Below are 24,857 nucleotides of genomic sequence, written 5' to 3'. Positions count from 1 at the left end.
GCTACAGTGTATAAAACGATTTCAAAGGGTCCAGGAGGAAAAGGAAGGAAACCTGGCAGGAGGCCTGTGAGACAACCTAGGAGACACAGCCAGAGAGAGACATACAGTGGACACCTGGACATGGTAGTCTGGAGCCCAGGGCCTGGCAGAGAATCAAAGATTCAGGAGCCTACAGATGGCAACTGAGGCAAGGAGATCCAGTGAGATCACTGAGGGGAACGGGGCTCATTAAAAGAAATCTAAAAACTACCCCACAGTGTGGTGCCTTTAAGGGAGAGACAAAACAAGGTACTAGCAAGAGCCCAGGATAGTATTTTGGGCAGGGATGACCCCTGAGTGACAAGAAAGATACATACAGACAAGTATTTACTAGGTTTGGCAATGAGGAGAATGGTTTAACAAGGGGGGGGCCCGGCAGGGTAGGAGGCGTCACAAGAACCTTGGCTGTGCTGGGAGCAGAGAGGTAAGGGCAATGCCAGGGCCCTCAGGGGAGTGCTTTTTCTTTTTCAAAGAGAGACCAGAGTATGTTTAATGGGAATGCGACAATAGACAGTAGAAACAGGGAGCTGCAGAAAGGAGAACTTAGTAGTCCAGGGACAGGCAGCAGGCTAGATCCGGGACATGGTGGGGTTTGCCTTGGGAACTGAGGGACATCTTTCTCACTGAAATGTAGAAAATGGAGGGAAGGGATAACTATGGATCACAATAAAGATGCAGGTTTGGCAGCAGGAAGTAGGAAGTGACTGATTGTTGGCTTCTGTAGAAACAACCTTGCCTTGGCCCTGCATGTGGGTGGGCTTGGAAGCCAAATATCTGGTGCCAGGGAGGGATACCTGTGCGGGAGACCTTGGCAAATTCCTTAACTTCTCTCAGGACCTCAGTTTCATTATTTGTAAAAGGGCAAAAAAAACAGCTAGAAGGAGGTGTTGGAAGTGTCTGAAGCAGTGGGTTCTGCCCCCTCTGTGCTGGTTCAGGCTGCTTCTACCACTGCAAGAACCTACTTCCCTGTCCTCTGAAATCGTTCCCCGGCCTTATGGGTCCTTCCTTCAGAGAGGAACCTTTTCTAACTGCTTCCACACCCGCTGGAGTCTTCCTCACTGGGGGCCCCTGATTTCCTCTGCCATCTTGGGGTCATTTCTGCATCGAGAGCACAGTTCATGCAAGGGAGGGGCTGCCATGTAGAGGGATGGGGCTATTTCCTTCCTGATCTCAGAATGGGGGGAGTGTCTGGGTGCCAGACCCCAGCAGCCCATAAAGGGTCACCATGTGGGGGGGGAACAGTCTGCGTGTAACAACTGAGAAACTTGTTTCTGCGACCTCTGCTTAGCAGGAAGTTGATCTTGACATGTGAGAAGATGACTTCCCCAGAGGCAACACAGAAGCACTAAACCAAGTCAGTCATCAGAGGTGTGGCTGCCAGGACCTCTGCAAATGCTCCTCCCAAGAGGGGATGTCAACTTACTCCTAAGGCTGAGGGTCATTTAAGCACAGAATCCATTTATAAGGAACCACACTTTGAAAGGATCTCTGCATTTTAGAATTACTATGAAATTTCTTAACTAATGCAAAGTAAAAAGGAACAGGAATTAGTTATGTATGTCGTGGTATCAAATACAAATAAAGCAAAAAAAAAAAAGTAAACCATTCAATTATGGACAGTAAGGTTTTAGGAGGCACGCAGTGACCTCAGAAGGGAGTCCGATTTTCCAGTTACTCTTCTATCAGATCACAGGGCTGTTCTGGGAGGGCACCTGCTGCCTAGGCTACAGATGACACCTTCAGATAGGAGCCTAGGACCTTTCCTGCTGACGTGTCCTTTTCTAGGTTCCTAGATCTCTGATGTTGTAAATAAATGAGACAATGTAAATCCAAGCAATGCTGTGTCACTAAGACTATTTACTTTCTCAAGGAAGATTTTACCACTTTCTAGTGACAGGGCTGATGATTGTATGGTGATGTTCCTGTGAGAGCTCACAGTTCAATTCTCTCACCAGGCTGTTCTAAACCAACAAAATGGATTATTAGCATTTTCCCATGGAACAGCATGGGCGTGATGGAGCATGCAGCCGTTCTGGCATGGCTGCCACTGGAAGCACACACCTGCTGCACCCAGAGCTCACAAGGAGCGGTGCTGATGGCAAACACAGTTCCTGCTGCTGGCCAAAAGGGGCCGGACACACCCGAGAATCAAAGTGCAACAGCGTCAAAACCCAACAGCCTCCAAGGGCATAACCAGTCCCTAACACATCCAGCAGCTAGACCTAAACACATCTAAGATTTCCTTTTCCTACATCAGGTGGGGGTACAATTCAGCCACTAACAGCACAGCTGGAAGCTGAACACTGAAAGTTCTGCTTCCCCTTGCTGAGGAGGGTGACTTGGGGCCCCAGTGGGTGAGGGGTAGGGCAGAGGCCTTGTGGTTCTGCCAGGTTAAACCACTGACCAAAGAGAGAATGGGCAACTCTGGGCAGGATAGCCAATTCTTAGTAGGATAAAAGGAGACAAAAAATTCTATCAGTGGGTCATAACTGGGAAATTCTGAATAAATCTGTGTTTATCCCTCATGTCAATACAAAGATAAACTTGTATGAGCCGCCTTTCAATTAGGATTTCCCTCTCTAAGGCAAGTGCAAAGCATCAAAGTAAAATAATTACCTTCTCTGGCCAGATGCCCAGGTGGAAGTAGAGCCTGGCCTGGAGGAGGAGAAGCTGCACCTGGTCCGGGTACATCGCCAGATACAGATCCAGGGAGTCTCTCAGGAGCTGGTATGACTGGTCGATGCCTTCCCTGGGGGAGGGGAAATCAATCCTGCTGTATTCTGTTTCTTCTGAGCTAAGACCCTCTTTTTCAAGGCCCAGGTTTTATAAGTAACTGACTCAAATCCCACACGTTTTCTGATTCTGATACTTCTGTTTAGCATAGTTATAATGCTCTTAATAAGAAAATACACAAGAAATATAAATTTTGTACTCCAATAAGTTAAAATCATAATTGCTTTCCTTAGGGAGTCACCTCGCTAACACTGTACGTAACGAAAAATGAATTCTGAATGGGTGGAGCAGAGAGGACTTTCAGGGCTGTGAAACTGTTCTGTGTGATACTCTGGTGGGTACATGTCATTACAAATTTGTCATAATCCATAGACTGTACATCGCCAAGAACCAACTCTAATGTCAACTATGGGCTCTGAGTGACAACGATGTGTCAAATTGGGTTGATCAATTGTAACAAATGCCCTCCTCTGGTAGGGGATGTTGATATGAGGGAGGCTGTGGGTACCTGGAGGTAGGGTGAGGGTGGGGGGGTAGATGGGAACTCTCTGTACTTTCTGCTCAGTTTTGCTGTGAACCTAAAACCATCTTAAAAAAAGAGTCTATTAAAAGAAAAAAATCTGCCATTAGATAGAGAGCTATTACTACAATGTACAATTTTCTATTTTCCCTGTAAGACAAACTTCCTTAGTCTCAGAAGGAAGATAATTTGATACCTGTGTTTTCTTTTTAAGTGACAGAAAGGTATAAATGAAAAGATAACAAAGCACTTGGACGTGAAAAATAACTGCTTTCAGTTTAAAACATCCTTGTTACTGAAGAATGCTTTCAGAGTTCACTAAAGAGAACTTGTCCAAGTCCACGTCCACTGCAAAGATCTCAAAGAAAAGTCACTTAGTGCCTTTGAAGTCTGGACTGCATTATGTAACGGGAACCAGTTTCTTCCCATGGTGGGTGGACAGCTGTGGCGGTCCCACCCGTGCCACACAGCCTCTGACGCTTCTCAGTATCACAGAGAGGCTCACTAAAGAAAACTCTCTGTAAGGCAATCAGGGCCTCCAAAGATGCGCACTCAGTAGAAGGACTGGAAAACCAAGAAAACCTTACCGCTTTCCCAGGCTTAAAAGGTTTCCCACCATTCGCTGCAGCACCTTCTTCACGTTTACCACCCCATAGAGCGCTGCGGTCACATGCTGGCCAATCAGGTATTCACATTCTTTCACTGTCAGCTGCTTGCCTTTCCCAAAAGCATCTATGTAGATGTAGTCAAAGATGTCCAGGGTCGCCCTACCCAAAGAGTGCGTGTAGTTAGTCACACCTTATATTAAAGCTGAATGAGTCAGCTGAAAATCCCAATAAGTAGCTCAAATCAGAGACTGAATGTTAACACAGTGACATTTCTACTGAAAATATCAAGATCTTGTCCAAAGTTTAAAATCTGACCTTTATCCATGCTCTGCAGTGTTAAGACCATAGTACACCGATATTTAAGGAACAGCACACTTCTATGCCATTTACCACGGTTTTTTTTTTTTTTCTTCCCCTGTACCTGAGGCACATGAAAGTTCCTGGGCCAGGGATCGAACTGTGACCCAAGCTGCTTCAATGACAATGTCAGACCCACTGTGCCACAAGAATGTTCCCTAATATAGTCTTTTAAAGAGATCAACCTAAAACTCACTGCCAGGCATATCTCTCAGAAGTGTGGTTAAGAAAAGTATTTATGGAATCCCTGAGGCAGTCTATTAATTCCACAGAATAGCAGTGGTTAATGTCCATGGATCTCAGGGCCACTGGGGCCGCAAGGATTCTGGCTTCAGCTCAACAGATGCACTCAGGTGGTCAGAGGGCTGCTGAGCCCACCTGTGGCTCAGGCTGGGCACCTGCTCCAAACCACAGAGAGCTGTGTCCCTAGCCTTCTGCCCCCACTTCTGCCGTGGCACAGCTTTCTAGGAACCGGGTGCTTGTACATGGGGGTGGCCCACGCTGATAGGCAGGGAGGCGGCCACAGGCAGAAAGTTCTCCCCACAGAACCTCTAACTATACTGCATTCACATTATGAGGACCTTTAAGGGATCGAGGTGGGTCTCTGTTTCAGGGATGTCCATGTTTTAAGTTCAGTCAGATTTCCTCCTTGAATCACATGAATAACCCATCTTTAACAAGACACATAAAATGTTGCAGAAATAAGGCATGCTCTTCAATCTTTTTTTGAGTCTAGGAGAACCACATAGATGCATACAAGTTTACAGGCAAAAGTCCTAAATAAAATGAGCAAATCAAATACAGCAATGTATTATAAAACTCCATATGATTAACTTAGATGTACCTCAAGAATGAAAGGAGGACTGAACCCCAAAAAAATTTCAGCACATGCAGATTAAAAGAGAAAAACGATACGATCCTATCTGTGGACACAGAAAAGAAATTTGGAGAAAGAATCCTAATTACTAATAAAACTCTTAGCAAATTAGGACTTCTAGAAGGCAGCTTTGAGAATCTCAATGAGAAGTACTGCTCCCAAACATTGCATCTGAGTTGAAATTTTAGAGTCCCACCCAAGGCAGAGTGCCTGCCATCACTGTTTTTATTTGCTTTGTATAAGAGGATCTGACCAGCAGAATAAGTCACAGAGGCAAAAACATACAAGGGCTGGAGTTCCCGTCATGGCTCAGTGGTTAACAAACCCAAACAGTTATCCGTGAGAATGTGAATTCGATCCCTGGCTTCGCTCAGTGGGTTAAGGATCTGGCATCGCTGTGAGTTGTGGTGTAAGTAACAAATGTGGCTCGGATCCTGCATTGCTGTGGCTGAGGAGAGGGCTGGCAGCTGCAGTTCCAATTCAACCCCTAGCCTGGAACCCTCCAGATGCTGCAGGTGTGGCCTTAAAAAGACATATACAAAAACAAACAAACAAACAAAATTCCAAGGGCTAGAAAAAAAATAAGAAATAAAACTGTCAAGATTCAGATAATATGACTGCCTACATAGAAAAGTCTAAAGAGTTAACAAATTATTACTACTACTAACTGATTCAGCAGAGGGGCTGATGAGCAGACCCAGATCTAAAGATCAAGCATGTCCCTGTACACTAGCACTATTTAGAAAGCATAATTTAAACAACCATTTACAATATCGACAAAAAGGTAAGGTACCCAGGGATAAATCTAACAAGATGTCAAAGGGCTCAATGCAGAAAATCATAAAATTTTTACCTTTTCAAGGACATTAAAGAAGACAAACAGAGAGGGAGATATGTTCACAGACAGGCAGAAAGACAGACTGAGCACACTGGCCATACTGATCATGTGAATCCATGAATCCAAAGGCGCTCCTGGGCCAGCTGCCAGCCACACAAGCATTCTAGGGACCTGACACACAGACATCAGGCTAAGAGGAGTCAGGGCAATGCTGAAGGGTTCTGTGGGGGTCTCGCCCTACCAGTCATTAGGATTAATGATAAATCAATACGACACTGTGGCCTTGGTGCAGACACAGACACACTGAGGGTATGAGGGGTGGGGTCCAGCAAGGACAAGGAGGGATTGCAGCCCAGCCCCCTGGCTAAGGAAGAGGCTGTGTGCTCCCCCGCAGGCCAGCCCTGGACTCAGTGTCTGTATCGGCTAGGTGCTTTGGGGGCTAACAAATCATTTGCCTGAAGCTGAGGAAGGAAAAATGATCCTGTGACTATACACAAATGTGCCCAGCAATGTCACTGTGATAAATAATATGGCAATTGGTGTGTTTTCAATGCTTTACATCAGGCAGAAATCCTTGGTGGACTATTATACAAGCATTTAAGTATATTTTAGAGATATTTCGGGAAATTGGATAGGTTATTCAGGGAGGGAATGGTCTGAAAAAGCACTTTCTCATTTAAAATAATGGAAAATGGGTGCCTGCTATCCAAAAGGAAAACCATCAAATACATTTTTAGAACAGATTATATTTGGAAAACAAGGGAAGCCTGTACTTAGTATTTAAGGAAACATACATATGTAATGAAATATAAAAATCTGCATGGAAATAACAAATACTTTCAAACTAACTGGTGCTTATTTCTAGAGAGAAGGGGAGGGAGAAAGGGATAAGGAAGAATATTGAGGAGGCAATGACTTAGAGCAGTGTTTTATTTCCTAAACCCAGAGGTGGAAATATAGAGGCCAGCATCAGGAATTCCATCAGGTATGTAAAGTATTGTGTTCTCTCATTTGATTCTTCAAACTACTTCATAAAAAAAATAGTAGCCCCATTTTAGAGAGGAAGCAACTGAGGCTCAGAGGAAGCTGAGGTCTGAACCCAGTTTAACTCAAAGCTATCTTCTATCATTCTGCTCATCACTCCATCAAAGGGTACCACAGCTGGTCATGAGAATGTCATCACAAATGACGGGCTGTAACTAAGTAACTTAGTTTCTTTTCCCTCTAGATGGCACTTTTAAAGAGAAGATAAGAGCTCCCCCTGTGGTGCAGCAGGTTAAGAATCTGACTACAGTGGCTTGGTGGGGGCGCGGGGGGGAGGTGGGGTGCTGTGGAGGTATGGATTCGATCCCTGGCCTGGCATAGGTTGCAGCTTCGGCTTGGATCCAATCTCTGGTCCGGGGACTTCCATATGCCGTGGGTGCAGTCATTTAAAAAAATTTTTTTTACATAAAGAAAAGTTATCTCTACCTATTTGATGAACTACTCTTTCAAAAAAGCTAGACTATAGGAGTTCCCATTGTGATTCAGCAAGTTAAGAACCCGACTAGTATCCATGAGGATGTGAGTTTGATCCCTGGCCTTGCTCACTGGGTTAAGGATCTGGTATTGCCATGAACTGTGGTATAAGTTGCAGACACGGCTCAGATCCCACATGCTATGGCTGTGGCATAGGCCGGCAGCTCCGATTCGACCCCTAACCTGGAAACTTCCATGTGACAAAGGTGCAGCCCTAAAAAGCAAAACAAACGAACAAACAAATAAAACTAGACTATAGCTGAAAAGGAGCTTTATGTCCAACAGGAGTGCCATGGCTGAGAACCTGAATATCTGCTTTTGCACTTGGATCAAGAACTGGGCTGCCCGCTCTCTCCCCACTGCCTCTCCCTCCCCCACCCCTCTTCTGTAGGAAGGGAGGCCAGGGGAGATTTTATGGAAGACTGGAAAGTAAGAGTTTCTTTAAGAACTCTTTGTACTGATTTGCTTTGAAACAAAGGGACTATGAGATTCACATAAGACCCTGAACTCTTAGTCCTGTTCTTTAAAATGAAATGTTTTCTCTAAGATAATTGGAGATTCACATGCAGTTCTGAGAAATGAGACAGAAAGATCCAGAGTACCCTTCTCCCACACATAGATTACTGACTTGGATACAGTCAAGAGACAAACCAGTTCTGTCACCACTCCTGTCCCCCTTTTATGCTCTTGTTGAGTTACTTCCTCTCAACACAGTGGCTATGAATCCACAGGAAATCACAACATGTCATAGATGGCTCACCCCTCTGCACCTTGGCACCACCTTAGTAAGAAGTGACTAGGGAAGTTGACAGGTTCCAGTGGGACCCCCAGCTGCCGGGCAATGGTCAAGTAGAGCAGAGACATGCTGATTGGGATTCCTGTTCTGCGGATTAAAACCTAGAGGGAAAAAAAGGGCTTTAGCTTCACAGAGATGAACCATACCTTCTCACCCCTTCCACACATGTTCTTAGTGGGCACCTACTGTGCAGCAGGTGCAAGGATGGGCTTTGAGGCTTAAGCGGTTTATGTAGATCAGGGCTGTGTGGACTACAGTTCACGAACCAAATGGAGCCTACCACCCATTTTTGGATGGCCTGCAGAAGGAGAGTTTTAATGTTCAGAAAAAGTTGAAAGACTACTATTTCATGAAAACTGTAAGAAATTCACATGTCCACATCCACGTATAAAGTTTTTTGGAACACAGCCCACTCTTCTGTTTGTGTATGGTCTGTGCCTGCTTTCACATGACAAAGGCAGAACTGAGCAATAAGGATCGAAGGCATATAGCCTACAGAGCCAAGATAAATCACGATCTGGAAAAAGCCTTCGGATCTGAGTCCTTCTAGGAAGGAGTTAAGGCCATTTCAAAACAAGTGTCTAAGATTTGACAAAAGAAAATATAGGAATTCCCATTGTGGTGCAGTGGAAGCGAATCCAACTAGGAACCATGAGGTTGCAGGTTAGATTCCCTGTCCTCACTCAGTGGGTTAAGGATCTGGCATTGCCGTGAGCTGTGGTATAGGTTGCAGATGAGGCTCGGATTCCACGTTGCTGTAGCTCTGATTTAACCCCTAGCCTGGGAACTGCAGGTGCAGCCCTAAAACGACAAAAACAAACAAAAAGAGAAAATACAAGTCTCATAGAGAGCAAGAGAATAGATATAAAAATGGAGATTAGCAAGAAATAAAAATAAGTATCAACGACATAGCCAGTAATATATTTCTTCAAATCTTCCCAGAGGCCAGTGCAAAAAGACCTGGTTTCACAGATTAGTGCTCGAAAGATACAAGTTGACCACATCTAGTCAGAGAAATACTTATTTCTAGTCAGGAATTTATCTCAAGGGTTTTCAGACAGAGGATGCTCTGTGATGAAGGACATAAAATCCACAGCAATATCCTCATAGTAGAGGCAAAAATAAGCTTCACTGGACATTGAGACATGAACAAAATCTAGTACTTGCCCTCAAAAAACTACAATTTATCAAAGATAAGCTTAATATACCTATATCATTACTACATTTTCTAATACACCCACATTTACCTGGTGCATATACAGATTTAGGGCATTATAGTAATCCATCCGGTTCCCCTTGAACTTTAGTTGGTCATAAAGGACGTAGTTAATGGCATCCAGCACCTGGCTCTGGAGTTCTATTTCCATTATCATGGCGGATTCACCTGAAACAGAGACCTGCTCTGAGGACACAAGCACAAATAAGCTTGCGACCAGTGTCCCAAATAACCCTGAACATGCAGACACTGGCAACGCCTTGAGAAAATTCATCAGGTGTTGACAATCCAAGATGGACATGAGAATATGAATTTGAAGTGTTTCACATTATCCAGGTGAACATGTAGTCTTGTCATCAATTGCTTTTGGGGGACACAATGGGAACACACTCCCAAATGAACCGATTACTTCAGGTTTTGTTTTGCAAATACAGCTGGATCCAAAGCAATTCCACACCTGCCTTGAAGGCCAAGCTGGGGTGGCGACTGTTTATGCCCCGGAGGGTTTTGCAAACAAGCTCCACGATGTTGTCAATCTGGGCCTGGATGTCTTTGAGGCTGATGTCGGAGAGAGGATTGCAGTACTGGTCAATATAGACTGCCCCTGAAAGGAACAAGAAGTACTAAATAAATTCCTACTTTCACCTTTTCTTTCTGAATAGTGATCATTCCCCCCAGACTCCCAGGGCCAGAGCTCTTTGTACCACCCTCCAGATGTGCTTCCTGTCTTGGATGCCAGGCCTTGGTGCTAATACACCAAGAAGTAACATCCTTACAACAAAGGAGCTTATGGTTCATTATGATTATTATTATTAAACCAAACCTTTCTCAGACATCATAGACTCAAAAACCGGATACACGTCCCATTTCCGTATTCTACTACTAAGAGAAATAAATATCATAGAGGAGATCTTTTCAAGCTACTCTCCCTAATTTTCTTAGAGTTCAAAATTCAACAACTCTGAAAACCTAATAGTACAAGACAGTTCTTTACTTTAAAAAATGTTCAAAGCCCTCAATGACAGATATGCATTTCAATAAAGCATTCCTTTGAAAGGTGAGTCAGTACATGGACTTTGGAGATGACTGGACTTTGAAATCGGATACATGGTTACACTCAGGAAACCCAGAGCTAAACTTGTTCAGAGCACACCAGAGACACTGTCTCTTGATCACTACTCTTCACCACCTTAGGTCACTTTTCAACCTAAGACCCATAGGGTTAACTTGCTCATCTGTTACAGGACATTTTCACCTCGGCAGCTGTAGAGTCACTTTAAATTCAAGAGGTCTCAAACCAGAACCTACACCCCAGTGGGTATCAAGAGATCTGGCCCCCAGTCCTGGTTTTGGGGACTGGCTACTGGCCTCCTTGGGACTGAGTTCCCCTACCTGCAGCTGAAGGAATGCATGCTGCCTGTCTCTGCAGCCTGTTTTACCCTACTGCCGCTCCCTAGACTCTGTCAATGGTAAGATGATTCTAGTCAGTCACTGAAGATCAAAACCCTGCAGCCAACTTCTATTTACTCAGTTACTTAAAAACCTCCAAGAGCTAATGGGCTGCTTGAAAATTGTAATATATGAAAGATGAAAGAGAAGTAATTATTTTCATAAATAAAGCTTGTCAAGTTATTCCTGACTGGAATAACGAGAAGAAGCCTCTCAACTCCAGGATGGATATGGGAAGACTTCAGGGCAGTGAGGATATTTTATTTTAATGAACTGAAGCAGATACTTCCTTTATGGATGGTATAATCAACAAGATCAATCAGTAAGAATCCACTTGGCATAGTGGAGTATATCCTTATCACAACATAAGGACAAGGAACATAGAAATAGTGACTATTGGAGAAACAACCTGCACACACAGGAAGCAGAAAGGATGCAAAAAGGTTTACTAGCCACAGCTATTGGATTAGGTCTGAGGCAGTAAAATCTGCAGGTGTTGAAATCATCAGAGAAACTTAACACAAGTGAAACTTGCAATGAACTTGGAGAGTGAGTAGATTTAAGGGGGAATCCAAAGGAAAAGCGGTACCACGGATGAGGAAGGGAAGCCAGGTGTATCTGTAGGTGCTGGTGAGGATAGTGGCCTGGCTGGAGCAAATGGGACACTCTGGAGAGTAATGAGGAAAAGGCCTGAGTGAATAATGCAGGTCACTGACAATGGGCAGAGATTTAACCAAAAAAAAAAAAGGAAATCAGCTGGCCACATTGCAGCCTCCCATGGAGTGCTGAAAAGTCTGGGTTTCAGTCTGGGCCAGCACTGTACGCTGGCTGATGAGGGCAGGAGGGGGTGATGCCTGCACTACCTAGAAAGCTGCTGCTGGGAGGTGGGGATGGCCTGCAGCAGAATAGAACAGAGACATGACTATGAGAAACACTAGAAGGGGGAAAAAAAATCAATGAACCAGGAAAATCACTGGGAGTAGGGAATGAAAGTGAAGGAAGAGTCATATCTCTATTTCATAACCATAATTTATGAAAGTATTTGTGTAATATGCTAGGAATTTTAAAAAGTCTTCAAAAAAATCCAGAAGTCACATTCTGTTCTTTTTCATTAGTAGGAATGGAAAGTTCTTCCCTTCATCTTGCCTGTCTACGTCTTTCCACTCACTTCTCATCATGGTCGAGCCGACTCACTGACATGCAAGAACATCTTGTTCTCGTTAGAGTCCAACCAGAGAGGTTAAGGGATTTGCTCGAGGTCATATGGAGACAAAACTGGACACATTTATTTCTGATTTGGAAATGAGGCTTCAAAGCTTAGAAAAACAGGAAATTAACCTCATTAGCTAACTTATCTGCCTCACGCTTTGAACTGAGGGAGCATCTTGAGAAAACAGTCTCTTCAGCTGATAGCTCAAGATTTTGACAAGATCTTAGCTCTAAATTTAATCATTTTGCCTACGTAATTGGTCAGACCATAGAACCCAAACTCCCAAAGACCACGCAGCATGGTTTACTTTTCTACTGGTTTTTCATGAGAGACACTTTCCACTGCTGTTCTGAAGGACAATTTAGCTGTCTAACAAAATATCAACAGTGAAGTCTAACCTTCAAGATATGATTCATAGTCATCAGGCTGCTGAAGAAAAGCCTTAAGATTATTTAAAATTTTCTGTTGTCGTAGGTAATAAAGAATTTTTTTGGCGTAGTATTTCCAGGTCAGAGCTTTTCTGGAAAAAACAAACAAACAAGCAGGAAGTCAGTAAGAATTAAGATACAAAAACTTTCAATTATCCATTTTTCACTTTCCACTAATCATACCATTTTCAGAGTCCACTTAACAAGAAAAGTATAACTGGCTCACAAGCATATAGTACTTATTACCATGGAAGCAGACAGTACAACTTAGGACTTGGCATGGGTAATTTAAGACCAAATTAGCCATGTTAAAATTTAAGAAACAGTTATCCACTTGGCTTCAGATTTACTAAAGGAAATGAGAGAGAAACCTGGAAAGCGAGGGCAACTCTGTGAGTTTCAGCAGACAGGAGTGAGGCGTTTGGAACCTCGCCCGCTGCTTGGCACCTGCCAGGGGTAACTCAGGCCTCGGGCTGCTGCCTTTCTCCTTCAAGACTTGCTGCCCTCTCATCTGGTTTCATGGCTTCAGATACTGTCCATACTCACAACCTCCAGTTTCTCTTCCAGAACAGATTTCTCAAAACTCCAGACCTGTATATCCAACTGCTACAACCACATCCCACCTCGATATCTGGTGAGACCCTAACTTTCTTTTCCCGCTAGACTCTTGCCAAACTCAGATAAAGGCAACTCCATCACTTCACTTAGGCCAAACCCTTGGAGTCATCCTCGACTCCTTGCTTTCTCTCAAAAGCCATATTCGACCCATCTGCCACTGCCATCAGTCCTAGCCTCAAAATCTATCAGAAATGTAAACATGTCTTCTAAACCACCACCCTCGTTTGTCTGTTTCATCCTCCTTTGAACTTTGCTCTCACCAGTCTCTGTTTAACATGGTAGCCAGAGGGCTCCAGCTGACATGTTAAATCATAGCACAAAAATTCTCTGACCGAAATTCTCCAAAAGTTTTCCACCACACTCAGAATAAAAAAAAAAAAAAAAGCCCAAGTCCTAATGATGACCTACAAGGCCCTTTAAACTCTGCCCTGTAACCTGTCTGACCTAGGTTCCTATATCCATCCTTCTTCCCACCAAGTCTAGTCACCAGTCATGCTGGCTTCCTGGCTGTCCCCTCATCACATCTGGCTGGAGCCCACCTTAGGCCTTAGCACTCAGTTCCTCCAGACTGGAACATTCTTTCCCTGGAGAGTGGCAATCTGCGTCCTCGCCTCCTTTTAGGTTTTGATTCAAACGTCACTCTTAGTAAGGCTTTCTCCCACCACTCTATTTAAAATTATACCCCTCCCCCCAACCCCCATTCCCTCACCCTCTTTCCTGGTTAACAGTTCTCTACAGCACTTCTCACCTTCTAAAATAGTATCTTACTTTAAGCATTTCTTTTCTCCACTAGAGTGTGACCTCCATGAAGGCAAGGTAGTTTTGTTTGTTTTAAGTGTTGCTCATTGCTCTATCCCCAATGCCTAGAAGGGTGTCTGACACACAACAGATGCTAAGCAGACATTTGCTGAGTGAGTGAAATTCTTCACCAGGTCTCCCAAATACACAAGGGATTATGGGAAGTGGAGAGAGACAATGATTAACCATTAACTTATCTGTCTGGCTTCATAAATAAAGGACTATCCAATCTTCAAGAAGTAAATCAAAATCAGCAGAGCTAGGTATTTACCAGCTTTTTAACCTTTGAGTTGTAAAATAGAGCAATCTAGAAAATCACAAGAAACAAATGAATAGCTTAATGAATTGCTATAAGGAAAACACCCTTATATCCACCACTTGGGGCCAAAAACAGAATTCTGCGGATACTCCAAAAGCCCTCCATGGGCCCTCTCCTCCCCTGGTGACAAGGTCACACCTCAATGGTTATCACTACCTTGCTTTTCTCTACAGTTTTCACAAATGTGCATCCCTAAACACTCCAGGCTAGGCTGTTCAGACACCTTTTAAGTCTCCTGATTTACACGATCCCCTTCATCATTTTTTCCCCTTGTATTTTATTTGTTGAAGAAACCTGGTTGTTTGACCTGTACTTTCCCATAGTCTGGAAGCTGTTGACTGCATCCACATGCTGTGTAGTTTAATAAGTTCTTCTGTCTTCTAAATTCCTGCAAATTGGATGTAGAGGCTTGATCAGATTCAGATTCCATTTACTTGGCAAGACAACTTCATAGGTGGGAGTGCGTTCCATAAGGAGGCAATCGTGCCTGGGTTGGCTCCTTCTGTGATGTCAGCAGCCATCGCTATTCAAAGGCCCAGGTCCGTTAATTCATTAGAAGTCATAAAGTGATGATACTCTAATTCAATCATCCCTTTTCATTTATTAGCTGTAATAGTTCTACAAAGAATAATTTTCCCATATCTACTATTCAGTTCCCCAGAGGTACAACATATAAGAAAGGCAGGATAAATGCTCCTTTTCTTTTGTCATTTTCCGAAACAATTATTTGGACTGTTATTATCCTCCAAGGGTAATCAACTAGTTGTTGTTCAGTATTATTACAAATTTATGGAACTAAATATATTTGATGTGTTTCAATCCATTCTAGTTACTGAACCCACTGACGCTCAAATCATCACATCTTTGGCCAAAGGAAGCCTCTTCATGTTGGCCCCTGAATACTTCTAAATGGAATATTGTTACTTCTCTTGCTATCTAGTTCCAGGCTTCTAATATGCTTCCAGGGTCATCCTTTACATTTCTTGCTCTGGACCCAGAATCAGCCATTTCTCCCAAAATCCTGGGCTCTTTTCATGGGAAGCAGTATGGAGACTACAATCTGGGTACTTGGAATGATCATTTCTACTAGGTTGGGTAGTGTTTCTAGACCTTTTCAATGAGCAGAAATAGCAAGTCTAGTGTATAAGTGTGTGTTCACAAAAACATACACATACCTACACATATTCAAATATAAAACATCTCACGAGTTCATCTTGACACACCTAATTCAAATTCAGAACATACAGTTTTTTTTTTTTTTTTCTTTTGTTGTTGTTGCTATTTCTTGGGCCGCTCCCGCGGCATATGGAGGTTCCCAGGCTAGGGGTTGAATCGGAGCTGTAGCCACTGGCCTACGCCAGAGCCACAGTAACGCGGAATCCGAGCTGCGTCTGCAACCTACACCACAGCTCATGGCAACGCCGGATCGTTAACCCACTGAGCAAGGGCAGGGACCAAACCCGCAACCTCATGGTTCCTAGTCGGATTCGTTAACCACTGCGCCACGACGGGAACTCCAGAACATACAGTTTTTAACTTCTTCTATTTTATATCTGTTTCTTTTTTCTTCCAGGAGAATCCTGCTTCTTCAGAATACCAGGGATGAATTAGAATATCACATAACCACTCACTGCTTTATTCCACATCTCACTCTCTTACACACACCCACACACACCAGCCTCAGAATAACAAGACCAATATTCCCATTACTTTGATGATTCCTGAAAACAGCTAAATATTTTTGCTCATGTTCTCCCCCACTCTCCACTCACTTTTTACAGACAGCTATACTGTATCTACATTGTTAGGGCTTATGGCCATTACATACAATACTTTCTCCTCATCAACTGTCATTTGGATTTAATTCTACAAGTAAGTATGTACTTAATGCTCACCGATAGTCCTCATATCAGTGTCTCTCTGGTTATTTTGGTTGGCTGAAGCTCATTTTCTAGCACATTTCTCAGGTAAGGCTCAAAAGTCCCTGTAATCTTGCAAGTGGGTAAGTTTCTCCACAGTCCCTACACTTGGAAGTCAGTTTGGCTAGATATAAAAATCCTTGACTGACATTTTCCATCCTTGGGTATCTTAAATGTGTTACTCTTTTCCCCCCTCTGGCATAAAGTATTGCTGTTGAAAAGTTTGATGATATTCTGATTTGTTCTCCCTTATAAGCAGCTTCGTCTTTTTCACTTAGATCCCCAAAGGACTTTTCTGCCTTTAAAATCTAGTCGTTTTACTGGAACATGTCTCAGTGCTGGTTATTCTGGGTCAGTTTTTCCTCAGGTATAGTGTACGCCCTTTTAATACGTTGCTTCAAATCTTTATTGTAGGATGTACTCTTCTTTAAGATCATGTAGAACACCATAAATGCTGTTTTCACATGTCCAGGGATTGGTGCCTTAGCATTTATGGAAACTACCCTTCTTCCCATGCTTTCCATATCCAAACAACAAGCATTTGCCAGGAATGAATACAAACAGAGTCCTTCATGAAAACTGGCACCTCGACACACTTACAAACATGAGAGTATTCCCTATTATTAAAAAAAACTCTAAGTTAAAAACATTTGCCAGGCCCAAGGGTAACATTTATAACATTTTATTTCTAAAAAGACTATAATATACATTTTTACTAGGTGTGAAGATTTAATATTTCTTTTTGCCAATCTGATAAGTAAAAAAGCAGTATTTCATCGTTAGTTAACATTTCTTTGAAGAGTGAATTTTTTTTTTTTAATTGCAGTATCTGCGGGATATGGAAGTTGCTGGGCTAGGGAATGAATTGAAGCCACAGCTGCAACCTACACCAGACCTCTAACCCACTGCACTGGGCTGGGGATTGAACCTGAGATGCCAAAGAGACAACACCAGACCTTTAACCCACTGTGCCAGTGAATTTAGCTCCAGTGACTTTAAAGGTGTTTTCACTTGACTGCCAGTCACTTGGACTTGCTCTTCTGAGAATGTCATCCTTCTTTGTACATTTTTCAATTTCTCAGAAAATTTAAGGAATCTACTGACTTTGTTTATGGTTTCTTTAGTCATAGAAGTCTATTTTTTAAATTGGAAAATCATTTGTTTTTATTTTTTTACTGCATTATCAGTCCTGGTTAAGGAGGTACCCCTAGATTGCACATGAAGTCTCTTATTTTCTTGATGAATTTTCACTGTGATATTTAAAAATTTTGGTTAATCTCTTGGAATTTAATTTTTGTATAAGATATATGTTTTACTTTCTTACAGATGGATAGTCAGTTGTGCCCAATACCATTCATTAAATAAACCATCTTTTCCCCTCTGAGTTTAAATATACTAAACTGGGATATGTTTTTGAATTATTCTTTGCCACTGATGCAGCTATCTATTTTTATTTAAATAATGTGTTGTTTGATAAGAGGTAGCTTTATAATATGTTCTAATATCTACTAATGCAGGTTTCCCATTGTGATTATTTAAAAATTGTTTTTTCTGGCTCTTGTAAATTTACTCTTCTGTATATATTTTATGACAATATAATCCAATTAAAACAAATGAAACTCTCCCCTCCCAAAACTCTTGCTGGATCCTAGTTGGAATGGCATTAAGTTTATGTATTAACATTGGAAGAATTGACATTTTTGTGATGGTAAGTCTTCTTATTCAAGGACATGCTAGCTCTTATGTTTTTCAAATAACATTCTATAGTTTAACCTAGGAAATCCATTCCCAGGAAGCTATCAGAAATGAAAGCATTAGAAACATCACCCTCCATAGTAACACAAAATAGAGAAGAAAGTGGTTACCCATCAATAGGGGGACAGTTAAATAAATTATGGTATATACTACAAAACAGTATGCAGCCACCAACAAAAGTGAATTTGATTTTTAAGAGCTGATTAGGATAGATTTCCACAAAGTAATGTTGAATGATGGGGAAAAGTTATTGAGAAGTACATATTATGTGATCTAAATTTTGTAAAGTAATGATACCACTCCATCCCCCTGTATATCATATTAGCATGGAAGCATATAACCTAGATTGTCATCATAAATTATGGGAATGGGGTCAGGGAAGGCCAGTAAAAATGGAAGGAGAAGGGAGGAAGGACAAAACAGCATAAATAAGAAAAAGACAGTTTGCATTAAACATCAAAACAAACCCCAAACGACTGATAAACTCAGTACGTATAATGTAACATTTATGAATTTAAAAGTCTATGTGTATATATGTAAAAGAGACAGGTTGACTTTTATTTTTAAGGCTGCACAATACTGACTATTAGATCACACTTAATTCATTTATAGATAAACCAAAATAGAAACAGAAAAATGACCTCTGCATCAGAACTCATCCAAGGCCTAGAATAGTGACACATCTTACCTCTCCCTCACAGTTGTTCCACTGATAGATATTTCTCTCTCCTAAACCCCCTTGAAAACAATAAGAACAATGTCTTATGCCTTGTTTGTGAGATGTTTCACAATGATTTCTCTGAAGATGTTAAACTAGCACACATCTTCCATCGTTAATAAAATTTCCAGAACTTTTAGAGCAGAAAATCTTTTTCATAGGTAAGTTAGGCTGGAAGCCAAGTCATCTTTCTGGTAAACTGGCAATTAACCTTCAGAAAATATAAGGCATAAAAGAATTTTAAGCAACAACCAAGAGATAATGGATTCCTCTTGATTGAGAGAGATAAAAGCAAGGCTCAACCAAATATCCGTAATTTTCATAGGCGAAGTAGATTATTTCTTACCATAATCCAGAAATTGTAAAATATTATCCATTAAATTAAGACATACACGAGAAACTTTTTTTTAAAGAATTCAATTCACGACAGGCAAATCTGGTGGTGGTAGGTGAACAAGTGACAACGAAGAAAGGATAATTTGTATTAACCAAATGCCATAATAGATACAAGTGCCCAGAGTACAGTATTTGACCCGAAGGAGGACTAAACATGAATTCTCCCGAAAGGATTTTTGAACTATTTCTTTGCATATCAATTGTCTTGGTGTAGTTACCTTATATAGAGGAAATTTTTCAAAAATCTAACTGTAACAACATGAATGTAACATGAAATATTTGGAAATGTGTCCCACAGTTCAGCCACATACTAATTACAGCAATTAACTCTGGGGCAATTATTAAAACAAAATCCTGGATAAAACTACAGCTTACCTTCCTTCCATATTTAGGATACACACCAGTTCATCCTCAAAAAATATCTCTGGTCCCTCAAGATTCTCAATGTCACTAAAACCGTTACAAGGGACCTATGAAAAGACACATACAAAGAGGCTCAGTAATGCGTAATAATGTCATCGTCACGCTCACACACAAATCTGAGTTGCAAACAAAGCTGCTCTTTTTCACAGAAGTGGTAACACCTCTCCCACACTATCTTGCACTGCCCACCCACTACGGGTGGAAAGCAACCTGTGGAGTAACAATAGTTTGTTCAGATCATACTGTTAGTTGTAAATGACTTACATCTTCAAAGACTGAAGTTTCTGAAAGTGATAACTCAGTTCAAATGTGAAGAAAAATAACTCTGAAATGAGGACCAGAAATACAAAATCTCCTAATTCACAGTAACTATTCTGTGCAGTCTACACTGAATTCAACTAGGAGTGGCGGGCCATAGAAGTCCAGTGCTTCAGGCGACTCTTGACCCTTTATGTTTTCCCCTCTGTAAATTGAGGGGGTGGTACCAATGAGCTATAAGATCCCTTCAGCATAAAATTCTACTACCTCTCCCACTTTCCTTTTTCAAAGTAACCAGGAAATTTCATGTCAACCTGTACACGCTGAGAACACAGAAATACAAGGGTCCTGAGCCAAAGTAATCATCCACCCACAGATCAATCCTAAGTATGCTCCTGCTATGTTCAAAGTCCTTGACACACTTCTAATCAAGCAGAGGTGCAGGGAAAGAGGGCACTGAGGGAAAAACACAACAATGCATCATTATTAGACAAAGGCACAGACAGTGAAAATTGCACACAAAACCAGCTGCGACTATTAAGTAGAGGTCGCAAACTAGTAGCCCACGTCCAAGGGCATCAAATACATCCGGCAACCATACATATGTGTGTGCAAATCCATTTAAACCAGTATGGAAAATGTGTGGTATGAATGCTTTTAGCTAGTGCATGGCTTATCCAAAGTAGGATATACATTTTGTTCACTCTAACATTTAAGAAACATTTACTTATAGAAATGAATTACACTAGGGAATATCTAGTTTTATTTTCTATGGGGGAATAAGTTCAAATTTACCCAAAGCCCAACTTTTCCCTTTCAAAACTTGAAAAGCCATGAAAACATTTCAAATATATGAACTCCATTAAATAACAGTAATTAAAATTAGAAAATAGGGAAGTTCCCGCTGTACTGCAGCAGGATCCAGCCTCGTCTCTGCAATGGCATAGGTTCAATCCCCAGCCTGGGACAGTTAAGGCTCCAGCATTGCCACAGCTGCGGCATAGGTTGCAGCTGTGGCTCGGCTTTGGTCCCTGGCCTGGGAACTTACATACGCCAAAAAAACAAAAACAAAAATAAACAAACAAAAAGAATTAGAAAACAGGAATTAAACTTCAGTAAATGAGGATATCAAAATAAATCAGATCCGTTTCATTTCTAGACCACCAATCAAAAATAAACTTAAAATATTAGTGTGCACTATTTTCCAGAATTACAAAAAGTTAAGAATCAGGACCTGATATAGAAACTTCTGTGAGACACTTTGTGGAAGGGAAACAAACCAACCAACCCATGCATTTCAGCATTAAATAAAAAAATTAAAAAAAAAATCTTTTGGGGGATAATGAATGCAAGACAATTTAATTGCGGGAGTAATGATTCTCCATTCACAGGTAGCTTTTAATCCTCTGTTACCTTAACAAATAACGCAGTTCACTACTGGTTAGAACCTGCAAAGCCAGAAAGAACCATATGAATTTTGTCAACCCTTCTGGGAAAACAACTGGGTGAAATTTGCAGTGTTCAATCATCGATGATCTCCCCCCACCCTCCCACCCCCAGTAACCTGGAGGTTGCAAAAATATATGTTTAACCCACTTAAAGAGAATAATGCTGATCTGGATTCCCTCCACATTGCGCTGCGGGTCCCTTCCTCCCTCTCCCTCCCCCCATTCTCTCTGGCTTTAGAAAAGTAAAGCTGGCAGGGACAAATGGCTTCATGTTGTTGGATGGGAGGAAAAGGACACAATGACTCTTGCAGCCATCGAAGTGAGTAAGGGATTGTGAGGGCACAGAAAAGGGAGATGGCAAAAAGAGCTGATGAGCTAATGCCTACAGACCCAGACACAAACACCGAGGACAGGCAAACGCTTAGAACTCCAACAACAGATCCTTACGTGCTCGGAAAAGAACCTCTTTGAGAATGAGGCTACAATCTTCCGGGCTTCTAACCCAGCTTTTTGCCGAACTTTATACTCCTCCAACCAATTGACGTAGTCGGTGGGGCTGTAGTGTTTCATAAGGGAAGGCCACCTACAAGGAGAGAAACACTCCCTCAGCGCAACGGAGACTCAAAGGCGGCCTTGGGAAACTGGGAAACAGTTGGTTTTAGGGGTCAGAGGGGCCCTGGCGATAGTTCAAATCTCCACCCGGCACGCACGCACTTGCTCACGCCGTGACCTTGGCGTGGCAATAGGAATACTGCATTTCCAGTCCCCATTTATAAAATGGGGACAGTCGTAGCAACAATAATCATAGTGATGACAATCACAGTTAACATTAATTGTGCGCCTCCTAAGAGCCGGGCCCGGTGTAAGTACTCCCTACACATCATCTCATCTAATAACCACAGTCAAAGGTAGGTCTAATCAACACTGTTTAAAGTCGATGAATGAGGATCAAAAATGGGAAGTCGCTACCCCCAAGGTCACACGGGGAGTACGTCAGGGCCAGATTTCATCCCCGGTCCCACACCGAAATCTGTGCTCTCAGCCAACTGCCAGGAGATGCTGCGCCCGCTCCTCAAAGGGCTGTTAGTATCACTGCATCACTGGGTCCATGTAAACATTCTAGCACTGAGTCGGGCACAAAAGCAGCGCGCAGAAAGGATGAGTCGTGATACCACAGTCGTCATCCTTTATGGAGGGCCCGGCTGCTGGGCGCTTCCCGATGCGCAATTTGGGCACCGACGGGTCCGTGCAGCGTGGACCGAGGGGTCGGCGGCCTGGAGGCCTTTGTCTGTCCGTCCCCGGGAAGGGGTCCGGGGGTGGGATCCGGGACTGGGGTCCGCGCGCTGGCAGGGAGGCGGCGGCTATGGGCTGCCGGTCCCCGGCCCCCGGGGCGCAGAGTGGGGGGCACGGGCGGCCGGGGCCGCTGGCTCACCTCACCCGGAACTGTTCCTTCCACACCTTCCCGCTACTCTGGCACAGCTCGCGCAGCCGCCGGCAGGTGCTAGAGACGCGGCCTATGTCGGCGGCCGTCAGCGAGCCGCTGCACAGAATGTACTCCAGCACCTCGCCGGGCAGGTTGACGAGGCAGCTGAGGCCCGCCGCCTCGGGCGCGGCCTCCTCCGCCAGCGCCGGCACCACCTCCATCGCGCTATCGACCACTGCTGCCGCCATCTTGTCTGCGTACCTGGGGCCGCCGCGCGCGCGCACCAGGGCGCCCCCTCGCCCCGCCCACCCGCCTCGAGGGGAGGGCTCCAGGGTCACCCCGCCCACGACGTGACCACACCTCCTCGGTCCAATCAGTTCTCGATGGGCTGCAATGCTGCCAAAGGAAAGAAATGCGTTTTGGAAAATAACAGCGCGGTGGGCTCGGGAACTGTGAGTGGACAATCATAGTAGCATCCATTTTTATTATGTGTGCCGAGCGCTTCCTGTGAATGTGCTCATCAGACCTTTCCAATAACCCTATGAACCGTTATTCTCCCCCCAGTTACAGGAAACTGAGGCTCAGGGAGATAAAAGGACTTGTTCAGAGTCCCTTGTTCTAGATTTTAATCCAGATCCGCTTGACTCTGCTTGATTGTACCCTAAACCAATATGCTGTAATACTAACGAACAATGTTTGAGTGGGGATTGTGCCATGGGCTTTACATACGTTCTTCAAGGATGCCTCATTTGAGCCCTAGGTGATATTTATCATTTTTATACCCATTCTACAGATAAGGAAAACCTGGCTCATAAGGGTGGGAGCCACTGCTTCAAAGTCACAGAGGCAAAAAGTGGTAGAACCTGGATTTGAATCCTGCGCACAGGATTTCCCACTCAACTGAGTGGACACTCTTTCCTCCTGCCTGCACCTATTGTTTATTTTGTCTTTTTAGGGCCACATTCCTGCCATATGGAAGTTCCCAGGCTAGGGAGTGAATTTGAGCTGCAGCTGCTGGCCTACACCGCAGCCACAGCCACACGGGATCTGAGTCTCGACTGCCACCTACACCACAGCTTGCGGGCAACTGTGTATTCCTAGCCCACTGAGTGAGGCCAGGGGTCCAACCTGCATCTTCATGGATACTAGCGCGTTCATTACCACAGCATCACAACAGGAACTCCTATTTATTAATTTTTTTAAACTCTGTTTAGTTTAGTGCCAGGCTCTGTGCTGTATGCCCTGGTGATAGAGGTGAAAAAGACAGGATCTCTGCCTTCCAGGAACTCAGAGTACAATTGGGGGGGTGGGGGGACATGCAAGTACAATCTGTTGTCAGTCCAGGGAGGCTCAATATAGTATTCCCCTCAATTTGGAAATCAGAATCCCCTGAGAGAGGTGAACTAGGAAAGTTATTCTTAATGGATGGTGTTGAGCCATCCATGACTCCCTATTACCCTCAGAAACAAATCCAAGAGTTCGCCTTGTGGCTCAGCAGGTTAAGAACCCTACATAGTGTCTGTGAGGATGTAGGTTCAATCCTTGACCTCACTGGGTTAAGGATCTGGCAGCATTGCTGCTAGCTGCTGTGTAGGTTGTACATGTGACTTGCTCTGGCCCTTGCTCTGGCCAGCAGCTGCAGCTCCTATTCAACCCCTAGCCTGGGAATTTCCATATGCTGAGGGTGTAGCCATTTAAAAAAAAAAAAAAAAAAGGAAGGGAGGAAGAAAGGAAGAGAAATCCAAAATCCCTAACATTGTTGCAAAGGGGCAGACTCCTGTCTTCCTCTCCTTGCTTATCTGAAGCCATTCTCTCCCTCACTAGCCTCACTGTAGCCAGGCTGGGCTCTTTCCTCCCACTTCTGGCCTTCACATATATACTGTTTCCATGGCCTGGAATGTGCTTTGTGCCAGCACGTCCTCCTTTTAGCTCCTCCTCCTTGTCTTCCAGGACTTAGCCGAACCTCTCCAGATGCCCTCCCTTCCCCCACCCCAGCGCCAGAACCAGATCCAGCCCCTTCACAGCATGTTACAGGCTTGCAATGATTACTTAATTGCACTATTTGTTTGATCTGCATCTTTCCCACTGGATCAGAAGCAGCTTGAGGATCAGGCCTGTCTTTGATTCACCTGTGGATGCCCACGCACTTGGCCCAAGGCCTTGTACCGAGCAGCCCCTCAATAATTATCTCTT

At 43.3% G+C, this 24,857-nt stretch overlaps 1 protein-coding gene across 2 annotated transcripts in view; it reads right to left on the bottom strand.

The window, feature by feature from the left end:
* FBXO21 (F-box protein 21) overlaps positions 1–22,941 on the bottom strand; it is a 41,272-nt gene extending 18,331 nt beyond the window's left edge. For both annotated transcript variants that reach the window (XM_047762750.1, XM_047762751.1), the window contains exons 1-9: positions 22,674–22,941; positions 21,689–21,824; positions 19,488–19,582; positions 12,560–12,681; positions 9,960–10,106; positions 9,534–9,670; positions 8,251–8,387; positions 3,880–4,059; positions 2,656–2,788 (exon numbers count right to left, since the gene is read on the bottom strand). In XM_047762750.1, coding sequence (XP_047618706.1) covers positions 2,656–2,788; positions 3,880–4,059; positions 8,251–8,387; positions 9,534–9,670; positions 9,960–10,106; positions 12,560–12,681; positions 19,488–19,582; positions 21,689–21,824; positions 22,674–22,912 — 1,326 coding nt within the window. In that variant the 5' untranslated portion in view covers positions 22,913–22,941. The remainder of the gene's footprint in view (positions 1–2,655; positions 2,789–3,879; positions 4,060–8,250; positions 8,388–9,533; positions 9,671–9,959; positions 10,107–12,559; positions 12,682–19,487; positions 19,583–21,688; positions 21,825–22,673) is intronic.
* Positions 22,942–24,857: the final 1,916 nt, after the last annotated feature.

The sequence above is a fragment of the Phacochoerus africanus genome, chromosome 15 (assembly GCF_016906955.1).
Source record: "Phacochoerus africanus isolate WHEZ1 chromosome 15, ROS_Pafr_v1, whole genome shotgun sequence".
Classification (NCBI taxonomy): Eukaryota; Metazoa; Chordata; class Mammalia; order Artiodactyla; family Suidae; genus Phacochoerus; species Phacochoerus africanus.
Note: the sequence above shows the minus strand (reverse complement) of the source record. Positions and strands in the feature narration are given on the sequence as shown.